The following is a 24239-nucleotide window of genomic DNA, read 5'->3' as shown; positions in this document are numbered from 1 at the left end:
CCGGCACCTGCACTTGGAGGAAGTCTCTCTCTCTCTCTCTCTCTCTCTCTCTCTCTCTCTCTCTCTCTCTCTCTCCTTCCCGTTCACTCCTAATAGGATAATTGATAGATAGTCTAAATAGTCAATAACAGTGGACTCAGAGAGGTCGTCGGAAGCTCTGAGGAGAAACTTTGATGCGTTGCTCTCTGCTCCGAGCAGCAAGTTGCAGCAGGACTTTAAGCTCCGGAGATGCTCTGAGAAGAACTGGGAGTTGGCAACCAAAATACTATTCTGCCGCCTGGAAGCTCGCATTATTTTATTTTTTTACCAGGTATGGGCTTCTTGAACTTAAATAGCTGTGTTTAATATGTTATTTTACAATATTAATTTTCCTTCAATGGACTTTTGATCAACATCTGTTTCACAATGTTTCTTTAGAGGATTGCAATGGTGGATCGGCCGGCATTAGGTGGGTAAAACCTAATAACATAATTATATTATTCACTTAGATGTAGATTTTGAAAGAATATAATTTTTTGTCTCACTTTCACTTGTGTTTTTTTTTTAAAAATTGCACTTTCTTGGCACTTGGTCATCAAATCAAATGGTTATCCTAATTTAAACAACGGTCAGAAACTAATACAACTATTGATGTCTCTAGACTATATATAATTCCTACTTTTTTATATAAACAAACTGTTTATTAAACTACTTTCCCCTCACATTACAACGAGGTTAGGTCCCACTTTAATGGCCCATCCATCTTACTTTGTGCCGCCAAATGAGCCAATATTTCAGCAGCGTCCTGCTGATTGGAAAAGTGTCCCAATTAAAGGATTTCCCCGTCATTGCAGATATGGATCAGAGGGCAGTGTGTGCCGGATGCCACCGGCTGATCAGAGACAGATTCCTGCTCAGAGTCACTAACGGCCTCTGGCATGAGGAGTGTGTGCGGTGCGCGGCGTGCGGGGACGCGCTCAAGAACTCCTGCTTTCTGCGGGATCGCAAACTTTACTGCAAGCGGGACTATGCTGAGTGAGTGCTGATCTCCAACTCTTCGTTTTTGTTTGGTTTCGCCTGATGCTACAGCTGAAATCATAAAACGCTGCCATCATAGCATGACTTTTCAACTCTGAGGCAGAGCATTTTCAGCTTCAGATTTTCCAAGTTAAGCCCATCTGATTGTACAACGTCAATATTTCTCAGATAGTTCACATTAAATAGTTTTTTTACTGGTGAGCAAAGTTGTGAATTTCGCTTTCTCACTGATGGATAGTCATTGCATGAAGACATTTCTATTTTTAGTTTTCGTTTGATAAAAAGTGACATAGGCTATATATAATTTTCTTTAGGGTTTGTAATGAAAACTTCTGCTACAATAAAGTCATATGCTAAAATAATCACATATAGCTGCAGTCCATTATGCATTATAATTTATTCTAGGCCTCCAAACTCAGATATACTACCAACATTATAGTCCATGTTAATGGAAAAATATCTAATGGCGTTTATATAAGCTGTTTCTTTTATTTTGTCTCATTTTATTCTATTTTTTGGCCCGGGGTCCAATAATGATTATGTGTTATTAAGCCAATTTTCCCAACAGAACCCTTGTCCAGATCTGACCTTGACTAAGAATGTGTGTTTGTATGAGACAGACAGAGAGAGAGAGAGAGAGAGAGAGAGAGAGAAAAGTTGTGTTTCTCTTTATAGTTACTTAACCATATCCATTTCTCCTTACTTTTTGCTTATGTAGTTTTAGTTGCTGTACATAAGGGTACATTTTAATCATGACAAAAGCATTGTGTGTGTGTGTGTGTGTAGTTGTGTATGTGCGTATATGGTGTAAGTTGACTACCGGAGAACTTGGCACAGTGCACTAACAGAACAAGGTGACTGTAGGAGGAAGGGGTGGCGAGGGAGCTGAAATGCGAGAACACTATTGCATAGTGCACATACATACATACACACACACATGCACACAAAAAAACAACACCTTCACACAGACACACGACACACACACATACAGCACACAACCAGGGGCAGAGCTCAACTGACACATTGTCAAAATGTGTTAAAATTTCGAGGCCCATTGGCGTGGCAACTGCAAGCTGGGGACAACATATGGTCTCACTGATGAGGCGGTCGTGCCCCCCCCCCCCCAAAAAAAAACTCCCACCGTCATCACCAATCGTCCGACTCCCTCCTACCCACCCACTGTCACAGCCTCATTCCCTCATTCTTCCTCCAAACATGCTCTCACCTAAACAAGTACCAAGACAAAAACTGCACACTCCCTAACAGGCAGCAGCTTACATTATTTCTGAACAATATGTGATGGTTGTTTTGACAAGCAGGCAGGGAAACAAGGGATGTTACACTCATTGGTCCAAAATGCTCCCCACCATCATGTTCCCAGTCTGCAAAATTACTGTTGGAGTATGTTGGGGTCCTACATAGCTTTGTGAGCAGGGTGTTTATTAGTAGAACATATAAAACATGCCTTTTGTCTGATGACCAAAATGGCATTTCGATGGATAAATTGAAGTCAGAGTGGAATCTTGTTAAAGCACATATTTTAAAGTGCTTAGCGTGATCAGGGGAGATCATAGCACAGAGAAAAGAGCAGGACTGAGAGGTAATTAGGAGAGTTGAGCCATATGTCAGAAGGTCTGGTGCATCCCTACAAGAGAGACGGTGAGGCTGGTGTGAACTTATTTTGGGGGACAGTGCACTCCATGGGCCCTGGCGTTATGTGCCGTGGCATCTGGAAAGCTCCGCTCACAGCAGCTCCTTAGTCGAGCGATGGGACAACGCCCAGCCGACCGTGAGATATCTGACCTGACCAATTAGCAGGAGGCCTGGTGCCAGAGCTCTGCCTTTGAGGTCTCACGTCTCCACCTCTACGCTCATCCTGTCTGGGGTTATGGCACTCCATAACACACGAACACCACTTTTGTCCATGATGAGGGTTTTAAAAGTGTGTCCGATTGTGTGTCTCTCACAATGCAACTTGCGCTCTACTCCCTCCCTTCTTTTGATGCAGGACGAGTGTGAAGCCAGTTCAAAAGTGACAATTATTCCATACTGTGACAACATTTGTCTCTTAACACACGCTGAATCTTCTGTCTGAGTCTTGTTTTTCACTTTGCTCATGCCAACCACCAGGTTTGGCATGTTCATGGAAGCTAAAAAACAACAATGCTGTTGTGTCTAAAAGACAACAATATTTAAATTCCCAGAACAAAGCAACTTATATTATGTAATTCCTCTTCACTCCAAATGTTTTAGTGGTTGCTTTCATTACAGGGTCCAAGAGGCTAAACATACATAATATCAGAAAGGCAAATTATTTTATATGTCAAGATTAATGTATTGATTTAAGCCAGAACATGCAGAGGGTTTATATAAAAAAACATAAGGACATGGCAGTAAAGAAGCTAAGAAATCTTGGACCAAATTCTTCCCAGTATTCAGGATCCGACGCCATCAAGTAAGATTGAAAACATCAAATAAACAAGATCAACACCAACAAACACAATAAAAAAAAAAAAAAAACATGAAATTTTAAAAAATGTAACATTTTCAGTGGACTACAGAAATATTTAAATAATTAAAAGGCATCAGGACAATATCACATACAAATAAAATTTACAAAAACATGTGTGAATGGTATTCACACTGGCTTGAGGCACCCTCTGAAGTAGGTCTGATCTTTTTAAGACATGTAACTGTTAATGGAGGCATGTTTTTTGTTATACTTGTGTAGATAACGGAGGATTTCTTAGCAACAAAATGCTGTAGACATTTTGTCATTCAGTGTAGATAAAATTTGTGTAAAAGTTTGTGCTGAGTGTTTTTTCATAAAACTGTACTGATTTTCAGGCTTTTTCATAATAGTTTAAATACATATCAATTACCGGACCAGGGTAACTTTTACAACTTTAAACTCATGCAGTACAGCACCAGAATGTAAAGATTAGGAAAAATGTGATTTTCATTGTCTTTTCACATCATAATGTCCTGTGGCAGAATTCCCTTTAACTTTGTGATTTTTTAAACCTTTTTATGAGTTCAAAAAATTACAGTAAAGCGAAATCTGATTAGCCTACAGACCAGCTGTGACCATGTTTATGTCTACCTTTAAACTCATTAAAACCATCGACAATATTCATGGGATTGGTATAAATTCCTCTGACACTGACAGAGGGAGATACATGATGAGGTTTATTTGTACATAACCATTTTCCAAGACAACACAGAACATTAAAAGATTGTAAGAGAAATTGGTAATAAATATTCCTGACATGATTACACTGTCTATATAATTTAAATAGTTTGTTTGCCTGATCTGTAGAAGTCACACGGGACAGGCAATACACACAACAGACTGTTCTGTAATTTAATGAAGCTGTATGCAAATTCCTGTCTGACAATGTGATGTTTAGGTTGGTCAGTTTGTCAGCAGATTTAGATTGGCTAAACGGTTCAGTGGTCAGGTGGACTGGACATCAGATTGGTCGTCAGATCAGCGGTGCACTTGACCTGCAGATCTGTATCTGATACACAGTCACTGTTGGTGTGTGTGTGTGCGTTCAGCAAAGGATCCAGGTTAACCTGATCCAGAAACAGGATCCGTCTCTGCATGTCCACCAGACCAGCAGTCTGTTTGCCCGACTACCAAAGGTCAGCACTGAAGTCAGGGCAAGAACAATGAGAGTGGAGGGCTTTGCTCTGGAGTAAGTGTGTGTGTGTGTGTGTGTGTGTGTGTGTGTGTGTGCATGTGTGTACATTTCTGCCAAACACTCATCTTCTTATACAGTGCATCTACCTTCAGAGTGCCTGACCCTGGCCATGTCAGTGTGGAAGAGAGCAGGATTTTGCTGACTTATTTGTCTGTAATGATCTTGTCACTAATTGCCATGTCTAAATCCAGCGTGACTGAGTGTTCCCGCTCTCCTGGCAGGGCCTCTGGGCCAATCATGTCAACGGGAACTCTGAAATATTAAACACCTTGAGCTGCTCCATAAGTATTGGAGGTACTCTTACCTTTGCATTAACAACGCTTAAGAATACTGGGTATAATTAGACAAACTGGACAAGGCATATAATGGAAAAGCGATTCTCGAAACATGAACATTAATGCCCATAGTTTCTTCTTCACTGACATCCAGCATTAGCATCATATTGAGGCACTTAATTAAGTACTTTGCTGCATCCTAGAAACATTCCGGGTATTTCCTCTGCCACACTTCCTTTGAAATTGTTTTGTTGATGCATTTTGCGTTGCCACAGGAATGCACATACCGCAGACAGTATGTTGGCCATATTAAAGCGCATACCTTTGAGGCCATGGAACAGACGACTCGGATGGGTCAAGCAGCCCAAATGACCCTCCTGAGCTGCTGGGAATGGGCTTTAATGTTTCCCTAGCGACCCCACAGCAACAGTAAGAGGTCCCAGCAATGTTTGGCTTTAGGATGTTGCAGCTTCAGACCTTTTGACAGGGATGTCTCAACCGGGGTGTTTGCTTGTTTGGTCTGAGTTTTTGTTTGCTTGTAAATATTGTGCTAAATTTCTATTTTTACATAAGGAATTCAAATGCTACATTGGTTTCACGTGAAAGTTACTGTTTATTAGGTATGGATTTACAAAAACTACCTATTGCTAATATGGGTGCTCATATTCACTTTTATGCCAAAATTGCTTTTCACATAAAAGTGCCACACCACAAAAAGTATATTTTTTATATTTGTGTAATGTATCTGTCTGCATGGTGCAAATGCTTTGAAATAGCCTATGACACAGCATCTGTTCAATGAAAACCATTATCATAAATGTCTGTGACAAAATACATAAATAAACAATTCAGAAACAAAAGCTTAGCATACAGTCTTTCTAATGAAACACACATGATGGCTGTGGTTAATCATATCTGCCGTTAACCACATATAAAAAGGCCAATATTGCTCTGTTATATAAGAGTTTTCTATTTGTCCATGATTAGTTGCATTGATCAGTTGAAGGAAAGGAAAGAAAAGTTTGGAAGGTTTTAATTTTATACTAACCTCTAACTCCTTTTTTTTTTTAAATAATGGTTACAAAGATTGAATACATTGAATCAGTGATATGTCTAGACTCTCCTTGTAGGCCTCATGAAGTATTTTTATGTGAAAACAAAAACATGGAGAGAAAAAATTGTCACTTTCTCATGCATCTGGGCTGACTGGTCTGGTGACCCAGTCAGGTCTGGAGACAAACACAAGCTCCAGAATGATGACGCATCATCCTGCGTGACAGACCCAAAATGCCGCAGTGTCAGCCAGCGGACAATGGTCCTGCTGCTTGGGGGCTGGCTCTGTCTTTGTCCCGTTCTGGTTAAGCAGACTTAGGGATAATTCCGCGGATAATTCATGGGACCAGCGGCTCAGCCTCTCCCACTGGGAGATCTGATTCCCCCCCTCTGCCTGGAGCCATGGCCTGCCGAGAGCTTTTCTCCTGCCTCCCCAGGAGCACAGCCTCGGACACGGCAGCCGGAGCCACGGCAACAGTCGCTGAGGCTAAGCCCACCAGTCCTGGTTGCCAGGCGCTAAGATGCACACCCGCCACGCTAAGGGTATGTGTCTGAGTGGTCGGGGCAGGAGGAGGAGTAGGACAGGCGAGAAGTCAGTTTGGCAGTAGTTTTGAGTGACAGCTCGACTCAGCAACATTCCCCAAGTCAACCGAGCATTTTTTTTCTCATGGAGTCCCTTCTCACTGAGGTGTGAGGGGTCCTCATGTGTCTCAGCTTATACTTGAGTTCTAGTCAGCCAAACAAAAGCATCACTTTGTGTTATTTACTGAGCTCTCAAAGTATCTCTCCATTTGCTCCTTTGTTACACCCCCACTTTCCCATCCTTCTCTCTAGCTTGTTTGCGGTACGTTGTGGGGGCTGTGCGGAGGCAATCTCTCCCGCAGAGCTGGTGATGCGTGCAGGGGCAGCAGTGTTCCACCTGCGCTGCTTCACCTGCAGCGTTTGTTGCTGCCGTCTGCAGACTGGAGATCGCTGCATCCTCAGGGAGGGACAGCTACTGTGTGCCAGAGAGGACTACCACCAGTGTCTGGCCAGCCCGACCTCCTCTGACACAGGTACAGGCTGTGTACTGTATGTGTGTGCATGTGTGTGTGTTTGTACATGTACACTAAGTACACTAACCACTGATTGGGTTCAATTTTCCAAATACACACCTAAAAAAATGGATTGTTTTGACCCAGTGTTAGTATTATTTAATTTACTGTTGTATACCTCAACTCTTCTGAGCTACTCTAGCTCTTTTGAAACTTATGTGTCACTATTTGTTAATCATTTCTGCATCCTTTGGAGTTTTAAATGTCGTATTTATACTGTATTATACAACTAACAATATATTTGTGACAGTTTTAAGCTAAAACTTCAGTTTGTTTTGTCCAACACTTGGTAAATAACCATAACGGTAATATTAAACAAAATGCAACACGTCAACTGGGTGAAATTTCCTGCAACTTAACAATAAAAAAGGACAACATGGAACGGTGTCAGATAATTCTTAAAAACCTGCTTGTATTCAAATATTTATAATTATGACAAAAACAACTACTGCTACTACTTTTCAATGAATTCATTAAGATATTCAAGTGGTCCATTCTGTCACCCCAGGTTGCATTCTGGGAAATGTAAGCCATTTTCCACTGCTGTTATCAGCCTTGTAAATGCTGCAATTATAATTTTTGTTGTATTTGTTAATTTATTTAATTTATGTTCTTGTTTGATATCTGTTTGCTACTGCTGGCTGTGAACCAAATTGTCCCTCAAGGATACTAAAGTTACCTTGAACCTTGAAGCAACCACAAACTTATGCAGACATCGGGCAAGTTGAGGGAAAGTGGTAGATATACCATAAATTAAAAAATTTAACTGCAACTCTTAATCACAAAATATCTAAATGCAAATGATGCATTAAATGCTTATGGCATGAATGTTTCTTTTTAAAATCTGTCTCTCTACATTTTCCTTGCAAATGTCTAGCAGGTGAATAAACATTTGCTTTTCAATCGTGTCTGCCCACTAGGTAAAAGTGATGAAGAAGCAGAAGAAGAAGAAGAAGAAGAAGAAGAAGAGGAGGAATCTAGGAGGGTTACAGGCAGACGAGCTAGATCAGAAGATCCGGAGAGCAAACGTCCCAAAAGGCCACGCACTATTCTGACCACTCAACAAAGGCGGACCTTTAAAGCCTCCTTTGAGGTCTCATCCAAGCCTTGCCGAAAGGTAAACGTGTTAATTATGTCTCTCTGAAAATAAAGACATAGACTATGCTGTTGTTTTCTGTCAACATTCTTACTGTAATTCCTTGTAAAAGTCAGCAGGAGTTTTTTAAATATGAAGATCCTCAAAGTAGATACCCTTCTACCTCAGAATGTGGCAAGGAAACCATCAAGTGTTATCAAGTGTTGTTAACCCCTCAGTGCAAAACTGTAGAAGTGTGGCAGGATTTCAGCTATCTATTGTATATAATAGCACTGTACTGCTATTGGACAGATGGGTACTTGACTTTAGAAAAAGGGTAAACCTTCAAGTGACCTCTCTGTTTCTATTTTCCTATTTCTTATCCTCCCTTTCTTACTTTCTCCCTACCCCTGAATCTTGGTCCAAGGTAAGGGAGACCTTGGCAGCAGAGACTGGTCTGAGTGTCCGGGTTGTGCAGGTCTGGTTCCAGAACCAAAGAGCCAAGGTAATACAAAGTACACACATGGAAAAACACACACACACACACACACACACACAGTCATATGCGCTACTAATAAAAGGACTCTTTCTGCACCATGTTTGTATGCCAGAGTGGAAATCAGCCTGGTTATCTCTTCATACAGGAAACTGATGACATCTCACAGCAAGATCACTGTAGATTAAACCCCATATTTCCTCACAAAGTGGGCCTCATGTGTGGTTTCCCTCCTCCACTGAAAGATGTCCTTTACCTCACTGTTAATACTTTGCAATTGAGTGAACTCGTATACTCGCACACTTGTATGCATGGGTGGTGGAGTGAGAAAAATGTTTTACACTAGGCCTGTATGTGAGCTTTTTGTCTGCCGGTGCATGTTTTTAGATGAAGAAACTGGCCAGGAGACAGCAGCAGCAGCAGCAGGAGCAGCAGCAGCAAACTCAGGAGCAGCTTGATCGCCCCTCACATCACACAGGTATTATACTGTTGGAAAATGTTGCTTTATTAAAAGTGCTTTATTACTCTCTATATGATATGATATTCTGAAGACAAAAGTTAGATGTACCTCTTTCTTATCAGGGATGAGAAACTCATTTTCAAAGAAAGAAAATGCCACATGATGAAAGATGTTTTACAACATTTTGAAGAAGTACAATGAGTTTTTTTCAAGTAGGCCTATCTTTTAGCAGACAGAATAAGTAATGAACAGTACAAAGGCAGTGGAGTCAGATTAGGCTGAATACCTGTCAGAACTGTTTCGCTTCAAATAGTTCTGACAAAAATTAGGAAGTTAGCACAGGGCTCAAAGGCTTACTAAAAGACATGACTGTAGCAATGAACGCCGTCTCCTGAGTGTCTCCTGTGCACCACAGCGCCCTCCTGTGGCGGTTTAACCTCTGAGCTGGAGCACCTGGGGTCCTCCTACACCCACATTCAGCAGCAGCAGCAGCAGCAGCAGCAGATGGGACTCACCACACTGGAGCAGCAGGAATATGACATGGACCCCTTCAGACAGGGCCTGACCCCACCTCAGATGCCAGGGGATCACATGCACCCCTATGGTAAAGACTTAAGTGCTGTCAAACCATGGCGGAGATTTATACGTTTTGCTCTACAAAGCTTCTACGATTAGTGTGATTAGGAAAAATAACAAAAAAAATGTTTTAAAAAGACATGATTTACTGCCATCATTTTTGTGAAATCAGAAATCAGTCAGGAGTTTATTATTTTAAAATGGACAACAGTATTTTTTTTTTATTATTTGGACTCCAAGTTAGCCTCAGCATTGTAGCAATGTTATCTGGGGTAGTGGTCTCTGCCCTCTGCTGTAGAATCTCTCACATTTCCTTTTTTAGTATGGGACCAAGTGAAAGGTCTATATGCAAAAACATGACTAATTTTTAGGGCAAAACGTTACCTGATGGTTACAAATGTATTTAAAGTATTATTGATAAGGAGAGGTCAGCAAAATTCTTCAAAATGTACTAATCAATTTGTGGAGAAGCTCTGTTTTGCATTAAACTGTTCGGTTGTCCACAATAATTTCAGGGGTAATGACACATAGTACAAAATACAAAATAATCAAAAATAGCAGCAAAATGACATTTTACAATATAATTTAAAATAACACCACCAATGATGACCATGATTTAAAACCTCTATTCATTCTTTGCACAGGTAGTGTTTATTGCTTGGCTTTTGTATTTGTAATTGTTTATATTGTGAGTTGCACCTGTTAATTTGTCCATCCCTTGTAAAGTGCAAATTAATTGAATTCCTGCAAATTATATTTCAATTAAACCAACTAATAATCAGATCACAGCTTAATTATCCAGTAATCAATGATGTTGTGTCTTTTTTTAGGTTTCAAGGGTCTGTACGGTGATATGGACAGAGACCCTCTGTGTCATGTGGCTGACAGCGACTGCCTGTCCCTGGGTGACTCCTCTCTGCTCACCCCTATTGACCGCCTCTACTCCATGCAGGACTCTTACTTCACCTCCTGAGGGTGGAGGCCGGACTCAGTGAGAAGTGGCGCGTCTCCCTCACTCCACACCGTCCTCTGGCCTCATCATTTATGTCTGTACTTGTGCACAAGGTCGTTGAAGAAGTGGCTGCAAAATCACAGCCAAGGGGACGTGGGTAAACTGTGAAATCATGCAATATACCATGTGCACCTCCATATAAACATGATTACACTACTGCCTCTTATGCTTTACAATCCCACTGTACAACACAGGTTCCTGTGTATGCACGATACTGATGGACCTCTCTCACTACGTTTGAATGTTAGATTATGAGATCATATCTGCATCTACTAATGTAAATAGCTCTTTGGGTGTGTATTTGTATTTATTCTCACAATGTGTGTATGCTGTTCACTGTGAATGAATCAACAATGATCAATAAATAATGGCAATGATACAGTGAATATTCAGCTTAAAGTGTGTGGCAAAGTGAGTGTGAAGCTCAGGCTGATTTATTATGAAGATGGGGTATTCATGCTGAGGGTTAGAGCCAGGTCAGTCCATCCTCGGTGCTTATCAGTCCAATCTAGGTGACAGGTCAGTGAGGCATCTTCCCCTGGTTGTTGGGTGGATCATCAGATTGTAAAATGCCGGGCTATGACAGCTGTATGGGTCAGTGGCAGGTAAGCATCACATCCTCGGCGCCATCATCAACGCTCACATTGTGCTCCTCACGGTCAAAGGCCCTCGCTGCATTTTTCTGCCTTTTCCTTCCTCCAGTCATAGAGGATGGGAAAGGGGGGTTGGACCACCCAGGAACTGTGCCCAGCTGGAATGCACCAATCCTGGGGAGGGAGGTTGAGCAAAACCAGGGTGGGGGCTCCAGACAACAGAGGGGCTGAAAGCTGTGTCAGGGGAGAATGCCCAGGGTGACACAGAGATATGAAGCCCCACTGTATGGAGTGCCTCCTTGCCCCAGCCATGAACCCTCTCCTGGACCCATCTCATATTTCCCACTATGAAATCAGACCTTGCAGAGCAGAGAGCGCAAGTCAATGGTCAGGAACAATCTAACTGTCTGTCACCGTGGTATGCTACCGCCAACCAGAGCTAAAGAAGTGTGCAGCAGAGTATACTGAGTGTGCGTTTCTTTGAGTCTGCCTTTGTATCTGTGTCTGTATCTGCTCAAAGTGTCTGCTGGCATGTGCATGTGTGCATGCTCATGTGTTAGGAGTAACAGCACTCTTTGTTGTAGAGACTAAAGTATCATAATGCATTTCCTTGTATCTTGAGAGGTAGATGAAGGGAGAAAAGCCAGACTTGAATATCAGGGAAGGAAGCCAAAGTGGTCACCTGCAGGGCCTTTTCCCTTCTTGTGCATGAGTCTGTGCACAGTTGGCACACATATATGGTTGCCAGCAGCAGTGGGTGGGATGAGAAAAATAATCAAACTGTGATCATACGCTCACAGCGGGTACCAATAACCTCATTATTATTCTGATGGTAGCCAAACAGTTTCCTGTCAACAGTTCGGTTATTTATTGCACCCTTCATGCCAACCAAAGGCCACAAACCCTCTGTCTTTTAACCGCTATAATTGGCTTCATGCTGTTGCAGTGCCAAGACAGATGCACACGCTTTGCTAAAGATACTCCATTGGCCAGTTGCAGCGCATATTTAAAGTCTGGGGGTATACCATTGGCACAGATACACAGAGATGATTCTATATACAGCCATACCATAGAAGTTAAATTCTTGATTCAGACAATGGATTTACACAAAAATTGGTAAAATCATCCTAATAAGAAACATATTTCCTACACCATGTGAGTCTCAGTTCAGGCCCTTTAATTTGATATACTGTACTGTTACTGTGGGGGTATTAATGTGAGATCAGTGCCCAGTGTGACACAATGAGCTGAGAATAATAAGTTACAGGACCTTTCTGGCCACCAAATGTGCTAAACTGACACTTTGTGACAGTTTGGCAATCTCAGAGGAGTTCTGCCACTTCCCCCAACTGACCCCACAGTATTAGCTCCTATGGGGGAGGTCAAATATGGGTAAACTGAGCTGCTAAGGTGGGCACCAGCAAGACCGAGTCACAATGTTAAAATAATGCCAACACTGATCACATACTTCAGGTGGTTTTGTATGAGTCAGCAAAAAATAAGACAAAAAGTAAAAGGTGGCGATTCAAGAATTGTTGATGGTTTATTGACAATTTATCAATATAGGCTACAAGCAGAACACAAAGCCAAGGCTGCATACAAATTGTATGTGTATTGTGCATGAATTGTGTATCATGCTTTGGGTTGTTTAATAACAAAAGGTGAAGGTTTTCATGCAAAATGTGCATTAGAGGTTTAAATTGTGAATTGTGTGGGTCATGGGATTCCTGTGGAATATTAAAAATAAATGCTAGTTTTTTTTATCATGAATGGGATGAGGCGGGAGTCATTCTTCTGGGATTCGGATGGGACAGGAGTATTTTTATGGTAGTGTGATGGGACAGGGGTGAAAATCCACTCCTATGTCAATATTTCAAGTGCATTATTATCAAAATTTTAAGGATTATCTGAGTGGAAATTAAAATCACAGTTAATATGAAGCTCTAGGCCTACTATAATATTTTTGTACCAGTATCACGCAATAACTATGATAGCAAGCATTTGACTGCAGTATTTGCTACAAACAGAACTAACTAAAATAAATCAAAATTCAAATGCTGGATTCTCTCTGTCTCCCCAAGCTGGCACATCAGACATGATCATATTTCCTGAAAAGATCAGAAATAAAGGTTAAGGATGTATGGTGAGTGCTACAATGTGATGTATGTATATGTGAACTGTATATCATCACTACAGTAGGTCTCACCTCTTTTCTTAAATCGCATCATAATCAACAAACCCAGTCCTATCAGGACAAGTGGCACGACAACAGAGGCTGCACCTACACCTGTATACATCAGCATGGCTGTCCCCACTGGCATACCTTCCGCTGGAACACATGAAGGTCAAAAGGTTAAAAATTGGCACAAAATGTGCTCCGGGTATTCATGGTTCCCAGATGATGAATCCTAATGACCTTTGTGAACTTCCCCTCTGGCGCCCCCATGAGGTTGAAACTTATGGTTTTTAGAGAAAAGTGTTAATAACTATTAGATGGATTTCCATGAAATTTAATTTACACATTCTTGTTTATAATTATAAGATTGATTATAATCACTTTGGTGATCACTTAACATTTTCTGTTTCGCCACCATTAGGTCACAATTTCAAAATGTCCAAATGCTTTAGTTTATGACCAAATATCTACAAAACTAATGACATTCTCATCAGCCTCAGCTGAAGTTTGTACAAATTAGGAAATTTTAGCATGCTAACATGCTAAATTAAGACATGATAAACATTAGCATTGTCATTGTGAGCTTGCATGCAAACAAAAGTCAATTTACCTGTGCATTTAGGCTGACTGGCGTTCCAAAATCCAGTGGAAGAGCAAAACAACACCTCTCTGCCATTCAGGGAATATCCCTCTTTACAGGAGAAAAGACATTGGGAGCCAAAGCTGAAGTTCCCCAGAGGATGGGAGCAGTTCATAGACAGAGGTAAAGACCAGACACGAATAGCCTCACACTGTACCACTGAGATGTAGAAAGGACAGACATTTTAATTAATTACATTGAATCAACTGATTGAACACCAGAACAGACAGGAGTAAGTTTAAGGTAACGCTGGGCACTCACGCTGGCAGGTGGGTAGATCCTGACTCCAGTGGCCTGAGTTGTTGCAAGTCATAGTTGGTGTTCCTTTCAGCCTGAAACCCTCATTGCATTCAAACTTACAGTGGGAGCCATAGCTGAAAGGCGAGTATGGATGGCTACAGTTCATCCTCCCATGTTGAGGAGCCTTGGCCAGTAGAGGGCATGGCTGTGCTGTAGATGGCATTGAGCAAAGAATATGACCAGCAGCTTCAGCCCAAATAATCTTCTAAAACAAAGCGCTGTTTGTTTCAAGACCCAACTATCTATTCAAGACATGACAAACTGATGATATAGCTGGTGTGTTGTGGTGTACAACAAGTGTACCTTAATGAGCACAGAGAAGGAGGGAATATTTGCGAAGTAGAGATCTCTCATATTATGATATCTTACGCAGACAGAGGGGGATTTCTCTGCTCCACACGCCCAGAGAGGTGCACTCCGTGTTAGATGTTCCATTCAGGAGAAAACCCAGCTCGCAGTTTGTTGTGCACCGAGAACCAAAACTGAACTTTTCATGGGGATCAGAACAGACTAAGGAGCCATGACGAGTAGAGCTCAGAGTGGGACATCTCTTAGCTGTAAAGAAAAGAGAGACAGGAAGAGACCAACAGAAATTTTATGTGGTAAAAGGGTACCACAAAGAAGCTACAAAAAAAGATGATTATACTGACATTCGATTGATTTTTAATTTTTAATTTTACCCAAGCAACGTGGGATGTTTGCACTCCACACGCCCACAGAGGTGCACTCTGTGTTAGCTGTACCATTCAGGAGAAATCCCTCCTCACAGGTTGATGTGCACCGAGAACCAAAACTGAACTCTTTGTGGGGATCAGAACAGACTAAGGAGCCATGACGGGGAGAGCTCAGAGTGGGACATCTCTTAGCTGTAAAGAAAATGGAGATAGGGAGAGACCAACAAGATTATTTTTTAGGAAAAGGGTATCAGAAAGAAGTCAAAAAACAGATCATGATATAGACATTTGATTCATTTTTTATTTTATTTTACCAAAGCAACGTGGGATGTTTGCACTCCACATGCCCAGAGAGGTGCACTCCGTGTCAGCTGTACCATTCAGGAGAAATCCCTCCTCACAGGTTGATGTGCACCGAGAACCAAAACTGAACTCTTCATGGGGATCAGAGCAGGCTAAGGAGCCATGACGGGGAGAGCTCAGAGTGGAACATCTCTTAGCTATAAAGAAAACAGAGTGACCAACAATTTTACTAAATTTTATTTAGTAAAATGGGTCCCAGAAAGACATGATAGAGGCATTTGATTGATGTTTTATTTTATTTTACCCAAGCAACGTGGGATGTCTGCACTCCACATGCCCAGGGAGGTGCACTCAGTGCTGGCTGTCCCATTCAGTAGAAAGCCATCGTTACAGGCTGTTGTGCACTGAGAACCAAAACTGAAGGAACCATTTGGGTCAGAACAGGACAGGGAGCCATGAGGAGGAGAATTTTTTGGACCACACCTCTTAGCTTGAAGAAAGACCAGGGAGAGACTCATTACATGTGCAAAATAGTAAACAGAATTGACGGCTTAATTTAAGCTGAAGGAGCAATAAGAACAGGATGTGTGGTATTTATTTTGTTCATATATATTAATACTTCAGCACTTAGTAATCAGTGGTCATACCCTGGCAAACAGGAAGTGCGTGACTCCAGTTGCCCTGCGAAGAACAATTTGTCACGTTTGTGCCAATCAGATCAAATCCTTCTTCACATTGCACGGTGCATATTGAGCCATAGCTATGCACTCCTAGAGGGTCCTGGCATTGCATGGAGGCACGGGGCGGAGCCTTTAGACTCTCGCACTGTACCACTGGGGAAGAAGACGACACACTGTTACTCATCATAGCAGTATCTGTTTTCAGGAAGCTTGTGTTGTTTTCAGGGAGCCCTGTGACCCACCTGTGCATGTAGGTGTAGGTTCACTCCATTGTCTAGAGGCCAGACAGGTGAGTATGTTGTCTCCGGTGAGGTAGTAGCCTTCCTGGCAAGTGAAGTTACACTGTGAGCCAAAGGAGAAAGGCTCCAGAGTGTCCACGCATGTCATGTTGCCCGTAACAGGAGAGAAAATGGGGGAGCACTTTTTCACTGTGGTGGGACATATATTTCAATCACTCACACGTAGTGCACTCAATAGAATCAATGTTATTATGACCCCACTTTTACAAACATAGCATGAGACGGGGGTATGAATAACCATGCTGACATACAAGGAAAACAGCCCAGGCCTACCCACATTAGATTGCAATGTTGTTTTCCCAAGGCAGACATAAATGAGTGTGAAGTAAAGTGATAACAGGTCTGATTGATATGCTGCAATGTCTGGACACGATGTGACAACACAGTGACGCCATGTATTAGGAAGTGGTAGCAATCAATCTATTAACGGAGGCCAAGTACTACAAAAGAGGAAGTAAATTAAACGTGAGAGTATTTTACAGAAATTATTCAGATGGAGACATTTTAAATCAGGTTAAGCTAATGATGCTTTTAAATTTAAAGGTAATGACTATCACTTCACCTGTGCATGCTGGGACACTGGCTGTCCACCGGCCGGTGTGGTCACAACGTATCTGGTCCTGTCCACTGGGCTCATAGCCTTCGTTACACCTGACCTCACAGGTGGAGTTGTAGCTGTAAGGTGCAATGGGATGGCTGCAGTTCATATCACCTCCACTGATGTTGGCGTGGTTCAGAACCGGACACTGTTCAACTAAGATAGGCAATGAGAAATATTTTCCTCTTAACTTGTGACATCTGAAATAACAAGTGTTTTGACATTGTTGATATCCAGTTTCCATACCTTGACACAGAGGAACAGGATGGTTCCAATTTCCACTGGCTTGGCATAGCAGTTGGGGCACACCTACCAACTGAAAGCCAAGTTCACATTGGAAATGGCAGGAAGAGTTGAAACGATTGGAGCCATAGGGATGGAAACAGTAGTGGGAACCTTGTTCTGGATCCAGCAATGTTTTGCATTCAATTGCTGAAGAAAGGGAGAAAAAAATACTTTATTTAACTTGTCATGGAAAGAGGTCATGGCTAATTTAAATGTATAATGTCAATGTTTGCTCACCCTCTTCACAGCGTGACCCCTGGAAACCAGGATGGCACTGGCAGGTATAGTTCCCTATGGTCTCCATACAGTCTGCATGGGCACTGCAGGAATCCTGTGTACAAGATACTACACACATACAGAGAGAGATTGCACACTCTGTATATAATAGGTCTACAGGAGTCACTTAATGTGTTTATCAAACAAATTAAGGAGACTTTTACCAGTGTAGCAGACAGTTCCCTTCTTCTTGCGACAGTTTTCATTGTTCCACTTGGCTGTGTCAATCTCCCGCTTAATATAAATCTCTACACAGTCCTGATCCACTATGTTATCTGGCTCCTCTGTTGCCCAATTCTGAGCCTCTTGGGGCACCTTCTCATCGGTTCGATCCCAGATCCATCCTCCACCCACTTTGCGAATTCCTAGCCAGTAATATTTTTGGTTAAACGGCAGCAGATTGTTCAGGAAGTCAGTCTCCTCCTGATTCTGGATGGCCGCCATGTCTGTGAAGTGCTGCTTGCACCACAGGCTGGCCTCAAGCCATCTACGGTTTGGACTGATGCTGTAATTGTAGGTCCATGCCTGTGCTCCTCCTCCGCTGCTCAGGTCTGAGATTAGGCATACGGACAATAAGACAAAATTTAACTGGTGAAGCAAGAAAATAAAAGTAGTTTGAAACAGTTTACTGCCTGTAAGATGAGAGGGAAGCAGACCTACCCTGGGCAAATACAAGTAATACAGCTATCAGCACCCTGTGACGCAGGATTTGTCTAGCATCAACTGATTGATGAAACATCTGAAATAAAAAAATAACTTATTTTCTCATAATTGCATATGAGTGTGAATATACAGTATGTATCCATGCATGTATGAATGTACAACACTTGCACTGATATTTGTTAGGTCTTACCATTTGATCTGTCTTCAACCACTCACTCTTGTTGCTGCATTTACACTTCTTTGCTGATGATTGATGACTGTGTGTCCTTCAGGGAATGAGTCAATGACCAATTTTGTAATGTCACTTTCGCCGTAACTTCCTTTCAGGAAGGGCACCACTCTACCAACCATAGCACTCTGGGAACATACACACACAGACCGACCCACCCACACACACACACACACCCACACACACACACACACACATACAGACACTCACAAGTACTAATAAAAACTTTTAGAAATCTATTTTATTTTACTAAATTTATCTTTTAACAAAGACACCACAGAAATGCAACTCTAATGTTATTTAATGAATGTTTTGAGTTTACATATGCATGAATTGATAACAAACCATCACTTGCACAAACACACCACAGTTTATATCCAGCCAGTACAACCAACTGAAGCTTTAACAAACAGTATATTAGGGAAAAAAAGGCATTTGGGTGATGAGCTTCCAGTTGTTCTTCATCCCTGAGCCACACTGGATGGACCTGATGCTTCTTCAGGCTGCCTATAAAGACATAAAGGGACACCTACTCAATGATTTACTAAACTGGATTACAGTTACTGTACAATAATATAGCATTTTTAAGTAGCACGCCATATATTTTTTAAACACCAATAAACTGTACAATTTTAGTAAACTAGTGTTTTAAATATTGAATGTGCATAAATGGGTGGGGCTGCTTTGGATAAGACCATTTCAACACTGACCTTACTTGGGCAAGTTTCTTTCCTGTGAGAAATGAACACACAAACAGATCACTGTTGAGGTCTGTTGCAATAACAGTGACTTGCATCACTATTACACTAAGTGTAATTAAGAAACACTGACTTTTTCTTTGTTTCATCCAGCAAAAACAGATGCAGCAGAAGACAGAGAATGCTCCACACCCAGCTACAGCGAGCAGAGCCTTTTTGTAGCCTGAGAAAATAAAACACATTTTTATCCTGAGCTACAAAATACATGACAACAAGTTTAAACAAGTTAATCTACTACTACAGCTACTATTACTGCTGCCCATTATAAAAATCAAAATCAGAATCACTTTTTCAGAGAAAGCGCAACGGACCTGTGCAATAATTTTGGTGTATTTATGCTTTTAAACAAATCTATTTTAAATGTTTGCTTAAACAAAAAAACATTACTTGCACATGTAGGCCTTGGGCCGCTCCAGACACCGGTCAACCCACAAGAGACTACCGGCGAGCCTATCATCAGGAAGCCAGGGTGGCAAAAAAATTGACAGGTTGAGTTGAATGACTGGTTTTCTTCTGAGCAGCTAAGGTATCCGTTATCAGGCTGAGACAAAGCGGGGCATTCCAGAGCTAGGGGCACAAACGGGTTAAAGTTTACCAGGGATCCAGTTATGTAACAACTTACACTAGCTTTCTATTGTGAATAGTATTTTTTTACAGCACAGACATGCTGATGCAAGTATTTTGATCAGTATTTGAATTCACAGCCTGGCCTCAGGAAACAGAGGAAACAGATGCAGGGTTTATGATGGCCGTGTTAAAATTCTGTCAAAAATGCATTTAAGTATTTGAGTGAGTGACCTACACTGAGGATATTCTGTGGAAGGAGATAGTGAAAAGTCCTTACGTCAGAATGTGAGTTTGCAGTGAGATATATACATACTACAGTCTGGCAGAGTCATGCCTAACCTCGCACATGTGATAGTTTTCAGGTATGCCTCCACATACATATTGTCTACCACAGGAAAACAAAATGCATTTTTTTTTTAACTTTTTCACATAAAACAGCTACCTGCAATGCTAACAGACCAGCCACAACAAGCCAAAACAGTAAGGTTGTGGACTGAAAAATGAAAACAATAAGCTGAAAGATGCAATGAAGCTTTATAGAGCCGGGGGGAACTGCAGAGTGGGTTATAATGAACAGTTTGATAAACCCTTAGCACTCAAGGTACACAATGTGTTCATCATTACATCATCATTTCTATGTACACGTGGGCATGTGAGAATTGTTTTAAGATAGACTTGAAAAAATTGTAATCTTTGGTTTAAATAAACATTAATTACTGTACCTGTTTGGCACCTATCTCCTTCAAAGCCAGGTTCACATAGACAGGTTATGTTGTCTATGGTCTCTTGGCATCTTTCGCTGTCACATAATGTTGCATGACATTTGGCTGTTAAGAAAAAGTGCAATACTAAAACAAGTTGGGTAAAAATTGATAGCTTTGTTAAAGCCATTGTCCAATCATTGCACACTGTAACTAGACATGGTTGTGCCTTAACTGTTGGTTCAAAAAGTGATTTTAAGTAATAAATCTGCCAAACTGATCATTGTAAAATGTAAAATTACATAACCAAAAACTTTTTCAATTAACATACGGGCATGTAAGAATTGTTTTAATACATGAAAAATTATGAATCTATCCTTTAAACAAACACAATCTGGTGACTTAATTTCAGAGAGCTCTCCTCACCTGTTTGGCACCTGTCTCCCTCAAAGCCAGGTTCACAGAGGCAGGTTATGTTGTTTATGGTCTCCTGGCATGTTCCTCTGTCACATGATGTTGTATTACATTGGGCTGTTAAGAAAATGTGCAACACTAAAACAACCTCTACCACTTTTGAAACTGAAACAAGTTAAAAAAAACAATTAGCTTTACATACCTTTATAACAAACTGCATATTTTTTATTGCTGCATTTCTCATCATTCCACTTCCCTCGGTTATCTCTGTTGTTCACGTAGATCTCCACACAAAACTCGGTGATGTGGTTATTGTTGGGCTCGTTTACTGCCCATGACTCGTTACCAATCCATGTGCTGTTATTCCCAATCCAGGTCCATGTGTCATTCTTGTTCTGTTTAGTGATTCCAATCCAATAATATGGACTAGAAGTTAAATTTGGCAGCTTTGAGACCAAATAGTCATTCTCCGCCTGGCTTTGGATGACCACCATGTCTGTATAATTGGTCTGGCACCATTGTCGGGCCTGGGTCCAGTTCATGATTTTGTTTGAGTAATGATATGTCCAGCAGAAGACAGTCCCAGCTAAGGAGCTACCTAACATATATTTTAAAAGAAACAAGTTAAGGACAACTGTAGAGTGATAATTCATTCGCAAAAGAGTTCATGCACAATGTTATATCTCACATCAGAAGATTATGGAGGTGCCATCATATACATTTTGCCTCAGTATTAAACCTAATACTCACCAAGGAGGAGGATCAATGTCCAGTTCATTTTCAAACCTGTTGTCTGTCTTAAGAAAAAAAAAATCAGAAGCCAAAATATTGATGAATATTATCTTGACAAATTACTGAATAAGAACTTGTTTACTTACCCAGAATTGGTATTTTAATATTTAGTAAATATATTTCCTAAAATAATCTATAAAATAAGCTTGCTGGTCAAATCCTTGTTTTTCTAATTGTTTCAAACATGAAACTACACACCACAGCAGTACAGAAAGTGAATGTTAGTTGCTGCAACCAGGGACCAGTATCAGGCTTTTATATTTTCAGTCAATTCAGTCCAGCAGCATCATACAATACCTGGATGTTTTCTGTACAGAGTAAAATGCATGAGATGAATGATTGGCTGAATGACTGACCTAATGACATGTTGTACTTGGACAGACCTTTTGGGAAATGCGACCTGTTTCTGGTTCAGGTGGGATCAGGGGCAGATGAGGGGCATGAAAAAAAAAACTATAAGGGGAATACAAACAATAAAAACACATTTCAAATTAAAGTAAAACACAGGGAGGGTCACCATCAAATCTTGGAGCCAATTAGTGTATTTTAGTATCCTAGTTGACAGTTTTTACATGCTGCTTCTCTGCATCCTGATATCTTGTGAAATCAAGTTTTTAACTGCAACAGATTACAGAGACAGGGTGCCCATGCTGTCGCCTTCAGTCTGATGTAAAACCACATTTATTTCTGGTTACGCGCTGACATAGAATTTGGGGAAACAATGGTGATGATCTGTAAAACAGATTACCCCAGCAATACAGCCGTTTCCTCCTTTGTATACCTCTCACTGTTATTCAGCTATTCATCTCTGTCTTGACTATGCAAGGAAGGTTGCAGAAACACCTAAGAGGTCTATATTGTACTTGGAAAATGGTTCTTCCTCCTAAAAAAACACAACAATGTCCTGCAGTGCCAGCATAAATGTCCCTGCTCAAAGTGTGGGAATAGGCTAGTGTTGTGTGTTGATGCCTGAACCTTTGTGGTAAAACATAAGTGTACTATCATGACTGACAATTTTTTTTTATTGTTTTAATAGTAGCTATAGGCCATAATAAAGGAGATGCATAAAAAATATTCAAAAGCAAATGGTGGTTTGAAGTTTTATTGTGAATAAAAATCAACACTGCTTTAAACATACAGAAATATGAATGAACATTGCCAATGCAATAAGCACCTGTTGAATAAATAGTACATAAATACTGAAATACATACATTGAAATTCTTCACAGTTCTGAAATGACTTCACTTCGCAATCCACTCACAATGTTATGTAACATTTAGAATAACATGAATAGAGCCACCTTTCCAGCATGTCCAGTAAGCTGTTGAACAATGTGTTCAATATAAAACTCCCCTTGGGAGGAAATAAATATCAGAGCAACGTTACAGAACAAATCATGAAATCCAGTCATGAAATTCAACAAAACATAATACAACCATCAAATGCAAAGGTCTAAAAAAACACATTTCCTTTCACCATTGATAGCTCTGACATACTGGTTTTGGATATATTTCTGTTACCAAGTTGTATATTAATGTAAATTATTAATATTGTTTATGCTATGAAGGGTAATTCACATGCAGTTATGTTAAAGACATATACAGTTGCCCGTCGTTGCCTCGGAAGAATATGATGGTGTTTTATATGAGGCTGTCAATGCTGTTTTTGTAGACCTGTGGAGGGACCTCAATGTCAGAGTTGCTGTAAGAAAAGACAAAAGAAGAAGATGAGCACTGCAATTCAACAATTCGTCTTTTAAGAAAAATGTACAATTTAAGAGTGATGAATGCTCATCGAACCTGCTCAGCTCAAACTTGGTGGCTTTCTGCTTCAGTCGTTTCAGGATCCACATAGCCACAGACAGACCAGATAAGACAGTGCCCCCTGTTGCCACGCTAGAAGCAATGGCAATGACTGGAGATGGGGGAGCTGTGGAAACATTATCAAATGTGAATGATCAAACATGCATTTTAACATTGTATTGTATTAGATTTCCTCTAACAGTTGATCTTTTTTGTTTGTTTTACCTTGGCAGGTGGGTTTCTCTCCAGTCCAATTGCCATGACGATCACAGGTCAGCAGGTCATGTCCATCAATTGAGTAATCTTGATTGCATGTGAAGGAGCACTGTGAGTTGTACACTGGCTCATTGCTTGAGCAGTTGACATGACCGTTTTCAGGAGCCTCAAGCAACGGGCATCTCGCTGATGTGGCAGAAGACACCAAGAATTTACTTTAACCATCACATAGTGATAAAGGAGATAATTTTAGCGATGTAATACTTCTGCTGCCTCAAAACCTTTGAGCATGCAAATAAAGTGCAGGCAAAATGGGTAAGTGTGTATAGGCCTACCTGTGCAGGTTGGTGGGGTGGAGGTCCACTGTCCGTCCTTAGAACAGAGAATAGTGTGCACTCCCTTCAGTTGGTAGCCTGGGGCACAGCTGAAGCTGCAGGTGGAGTCTGGCCGCAGGTCATTCAAACGTTGGCTGCAGCTGGTGATCAGGTGATCTTCTCCCTCTGGGTT

The 24239-nt window shown here is 41.0% G+C and overlaps 5 protein-coding genes across 8 annotated transcripts in view; 2 read left to right on the top strand and 3 right to left on the bottom strand.

Annotated features, from left to right (window-relative positions):
• sema6bb (sema domain, transmembrane domain (TM), and cytoplasmic domain, (semaphorin) 6Bb) overlaps nucleotides 1-24239 on the top strand; it is a 275790-nt gene that overhangs the window by 176130 nt on the left and 75421 nt on the right. The gene's annotated exons all lie outside the window — the stretch shown is intronic.
• On the top strand, nucleotides 836-11052 carry lmx1a (LIM homeobox transcription factor 1, alpha). Its single transcript, XM_046049113.1, has 7 exons — nucleotides 836-1014; nucleotides 6887-7107; nucleotides 8091-8263; nucleotides 8649-8726; nucleotides 9105-9195; nucleotides 9593-9781; nucleotides 10584-11052. The coding sequence occupies exons 1-7, from the start codon at nucleotides 836-838 to the stop codon at nucleotides 10724-10726; spliced, it is 1074 nt and encodes a 357-aa protein (XP_045905069.1). The 3' UTR covers nucleotides 10727-11052.
• On the bottom strand, nucleotides 12883-18495 carry LOC123970763 (selectin P). Its single transcript, XM_046049047.1, has 16 exons — nucleotides 18443-18495; nucleotides 18250-18328; nucleotides 17754-18140; nucleotides 17551-17658; nucleotides 17275-17460; nucleotides 16993-17184; nucleotides 16374-16559; nucleotides 16099-16284; nucleotides 15756-15941; nucleotides 15463-15648; nucleotides 15155-15340; nucleotides 14844-15029; nucleotides 14436-14624; nucleotides 14145-14333; nucleotides 13565-13687; nucleotides 12883-13466 (listed from the first exon to the last, which is right to left on the bottom strand). Exons 1-16 carry the CDS (start codon nucleotides 18443-18445, stop codon nucleotides 13402-13404), a joined length of 2637 nt encoding a protein of 878 aa, XP_045905003.1. The 5' UTR covers nucleotides 18446-18495; the 3' UTR covers nucleotides 12883-13401.
• Nucleotides 18765-21924, bottom strand: LOC123970797 (L-selectin-like). 2 transcript variants are annotated; one of them, XM_046049114.1, is made up of 9 exons: nucleotides 21800-21924; nucleotides 21672-21714; nucleotides 21124-21519; nucleotides 20934-21038; nucleotides 20529-20633; nucleotides 19627-19806; nucleotides 19313-19402; nucleotides 19192-19213; nucleotides 18765-18988 (listed from the first exon to the last, which is right to left on the bottom strand). In XM_046049114.1, exons 2-9 carry the CDS (start codon nucleotides 21697-21699, stop codon nucleotides 18943-18945), a joined length of 972 nt encoding a protein of 323 aa, XP_045905070.1. In that variant the 5' UTR covers nucleotides 21700-21714; nucleotides 21800-21924; the 3' UTR covers nucleotides 18765-18942. The 2 variants fall into 2 exon arrangements, with proteins under 2 accessions (XP_045905070.1, XP_045905071.1); XM_046049115.1 differs by lacking the exon at nucleotides 20529-20633.
• sele (selectin E) overlaps nucleotides 22800-24239 on the bottom strand; it is a 4152-nt gene continuing 2712 nt past the window's right edge. The window contains exons 10-13 of one of the 3 annotated variants that reach the window (XM_046049072.1): nucleotides 24068-24208; nucleotides 23742-23918; nucleotides 23514-23643; nucleotides 22800-23415 (exon numbers count right to left, since the gene is read on the bottom strand). In XM_046049072.1, coding sequence (XP_045905028.1) covers nucleotides 23355-23415; nucleotides 23514-23643; nucleotides 23742-23918; nucleotides 24068-24208 — 509 coding nt within the window. In that variant the 3' untranslated portion in view covers nucleotides 22800-23354. Of the gene's footprint in view, nucleotides 23416-23513; nucleotides 23644-23741; nucleotides 23919-24067; nucleotides 24224-24239 lie in introns of all 3 variants that reach the window. The other 2 variants (XM_046049071.1, XM_046049070.1) reach the window with 2 other exon arrangements.

Source organism: Micropterus dolomieu, linkage group LG05 (genome assembly GCF_021292245.1).
Source record: "Micropterus dolomieu isolate WLL.071019.BEF.003 ecotype Adirondacks linkage group LG05, ASM2129224v1, whole genome shotgun sequence".
NCBI lineage: Eukaryota > Metazoa > Chordata > Actinopteri > Centrarchiformes > Centrarchidae > Micropterus > Micropterus dolomieu.
This window is presented reverse-complemented; position numbering and strand designations above follow the sequence as displayed.

Bases quoted from the DNA above. Each gene is read 5' to 3' on its own strand.
- lmx1a (XM_046049113.1), top strand. From the start codon at position 836: ATGGATCAGAGGGCAGTGTGTGCCGGATGCCACCGGCTGATCAGAGAC. The intron at 1,015-6,886 runs GTGAGTGCTGAT...CCTTCTCTCTAG, and splicing joins TGCAAGCGGGACTATGCTGA to CTTGTTTGCGGTACGTTGTG. The intron at 8,264-8,648 runs GTAAACGTGTTA...TCTTGGTCCAAG, and splicing joins CATCCAAGCCTTGCCGAAAG to GTAAGGGAGACCTTGGCAGC.
- LOC123970763 (XM_046049047.1), bottom strand. The intron at 15,341-15,462 runs GTAAAATAAAAT...TTTTCTTTACAG, and splicing joins AAACATCCCACGTTGCTTTG to CTAAGAGATGTCCCACTCTG. The intron at 15,030-15,154 runs GTAAAATTAAAA...TTTTCTTTACAG, and splicing joins AAACATCCCACGTTGCTTGG to CTAAGAGATGTCCCACTCTG.
- LOC123970797 (XM_046049114.1), bottom strand. From the start codon at position 21,699: ATGAACTGGACATTGATCCTCCTCCTTG. The intron at 20,634-20,933 runs GTGAGGAGAGCT...TTTTCTTAACAG, and splicing joins GGGAGACAGGTGCCAAACAG to CCAAATGTCATGCAACATTA. The intron at 19,807-20,528 runs GTACAGTAATTA...TTGTGCCCCTAG, and splicing joins AGGAGATAGGTGCCAAACAG to CTCTGGAATGCCCCGCTTTG.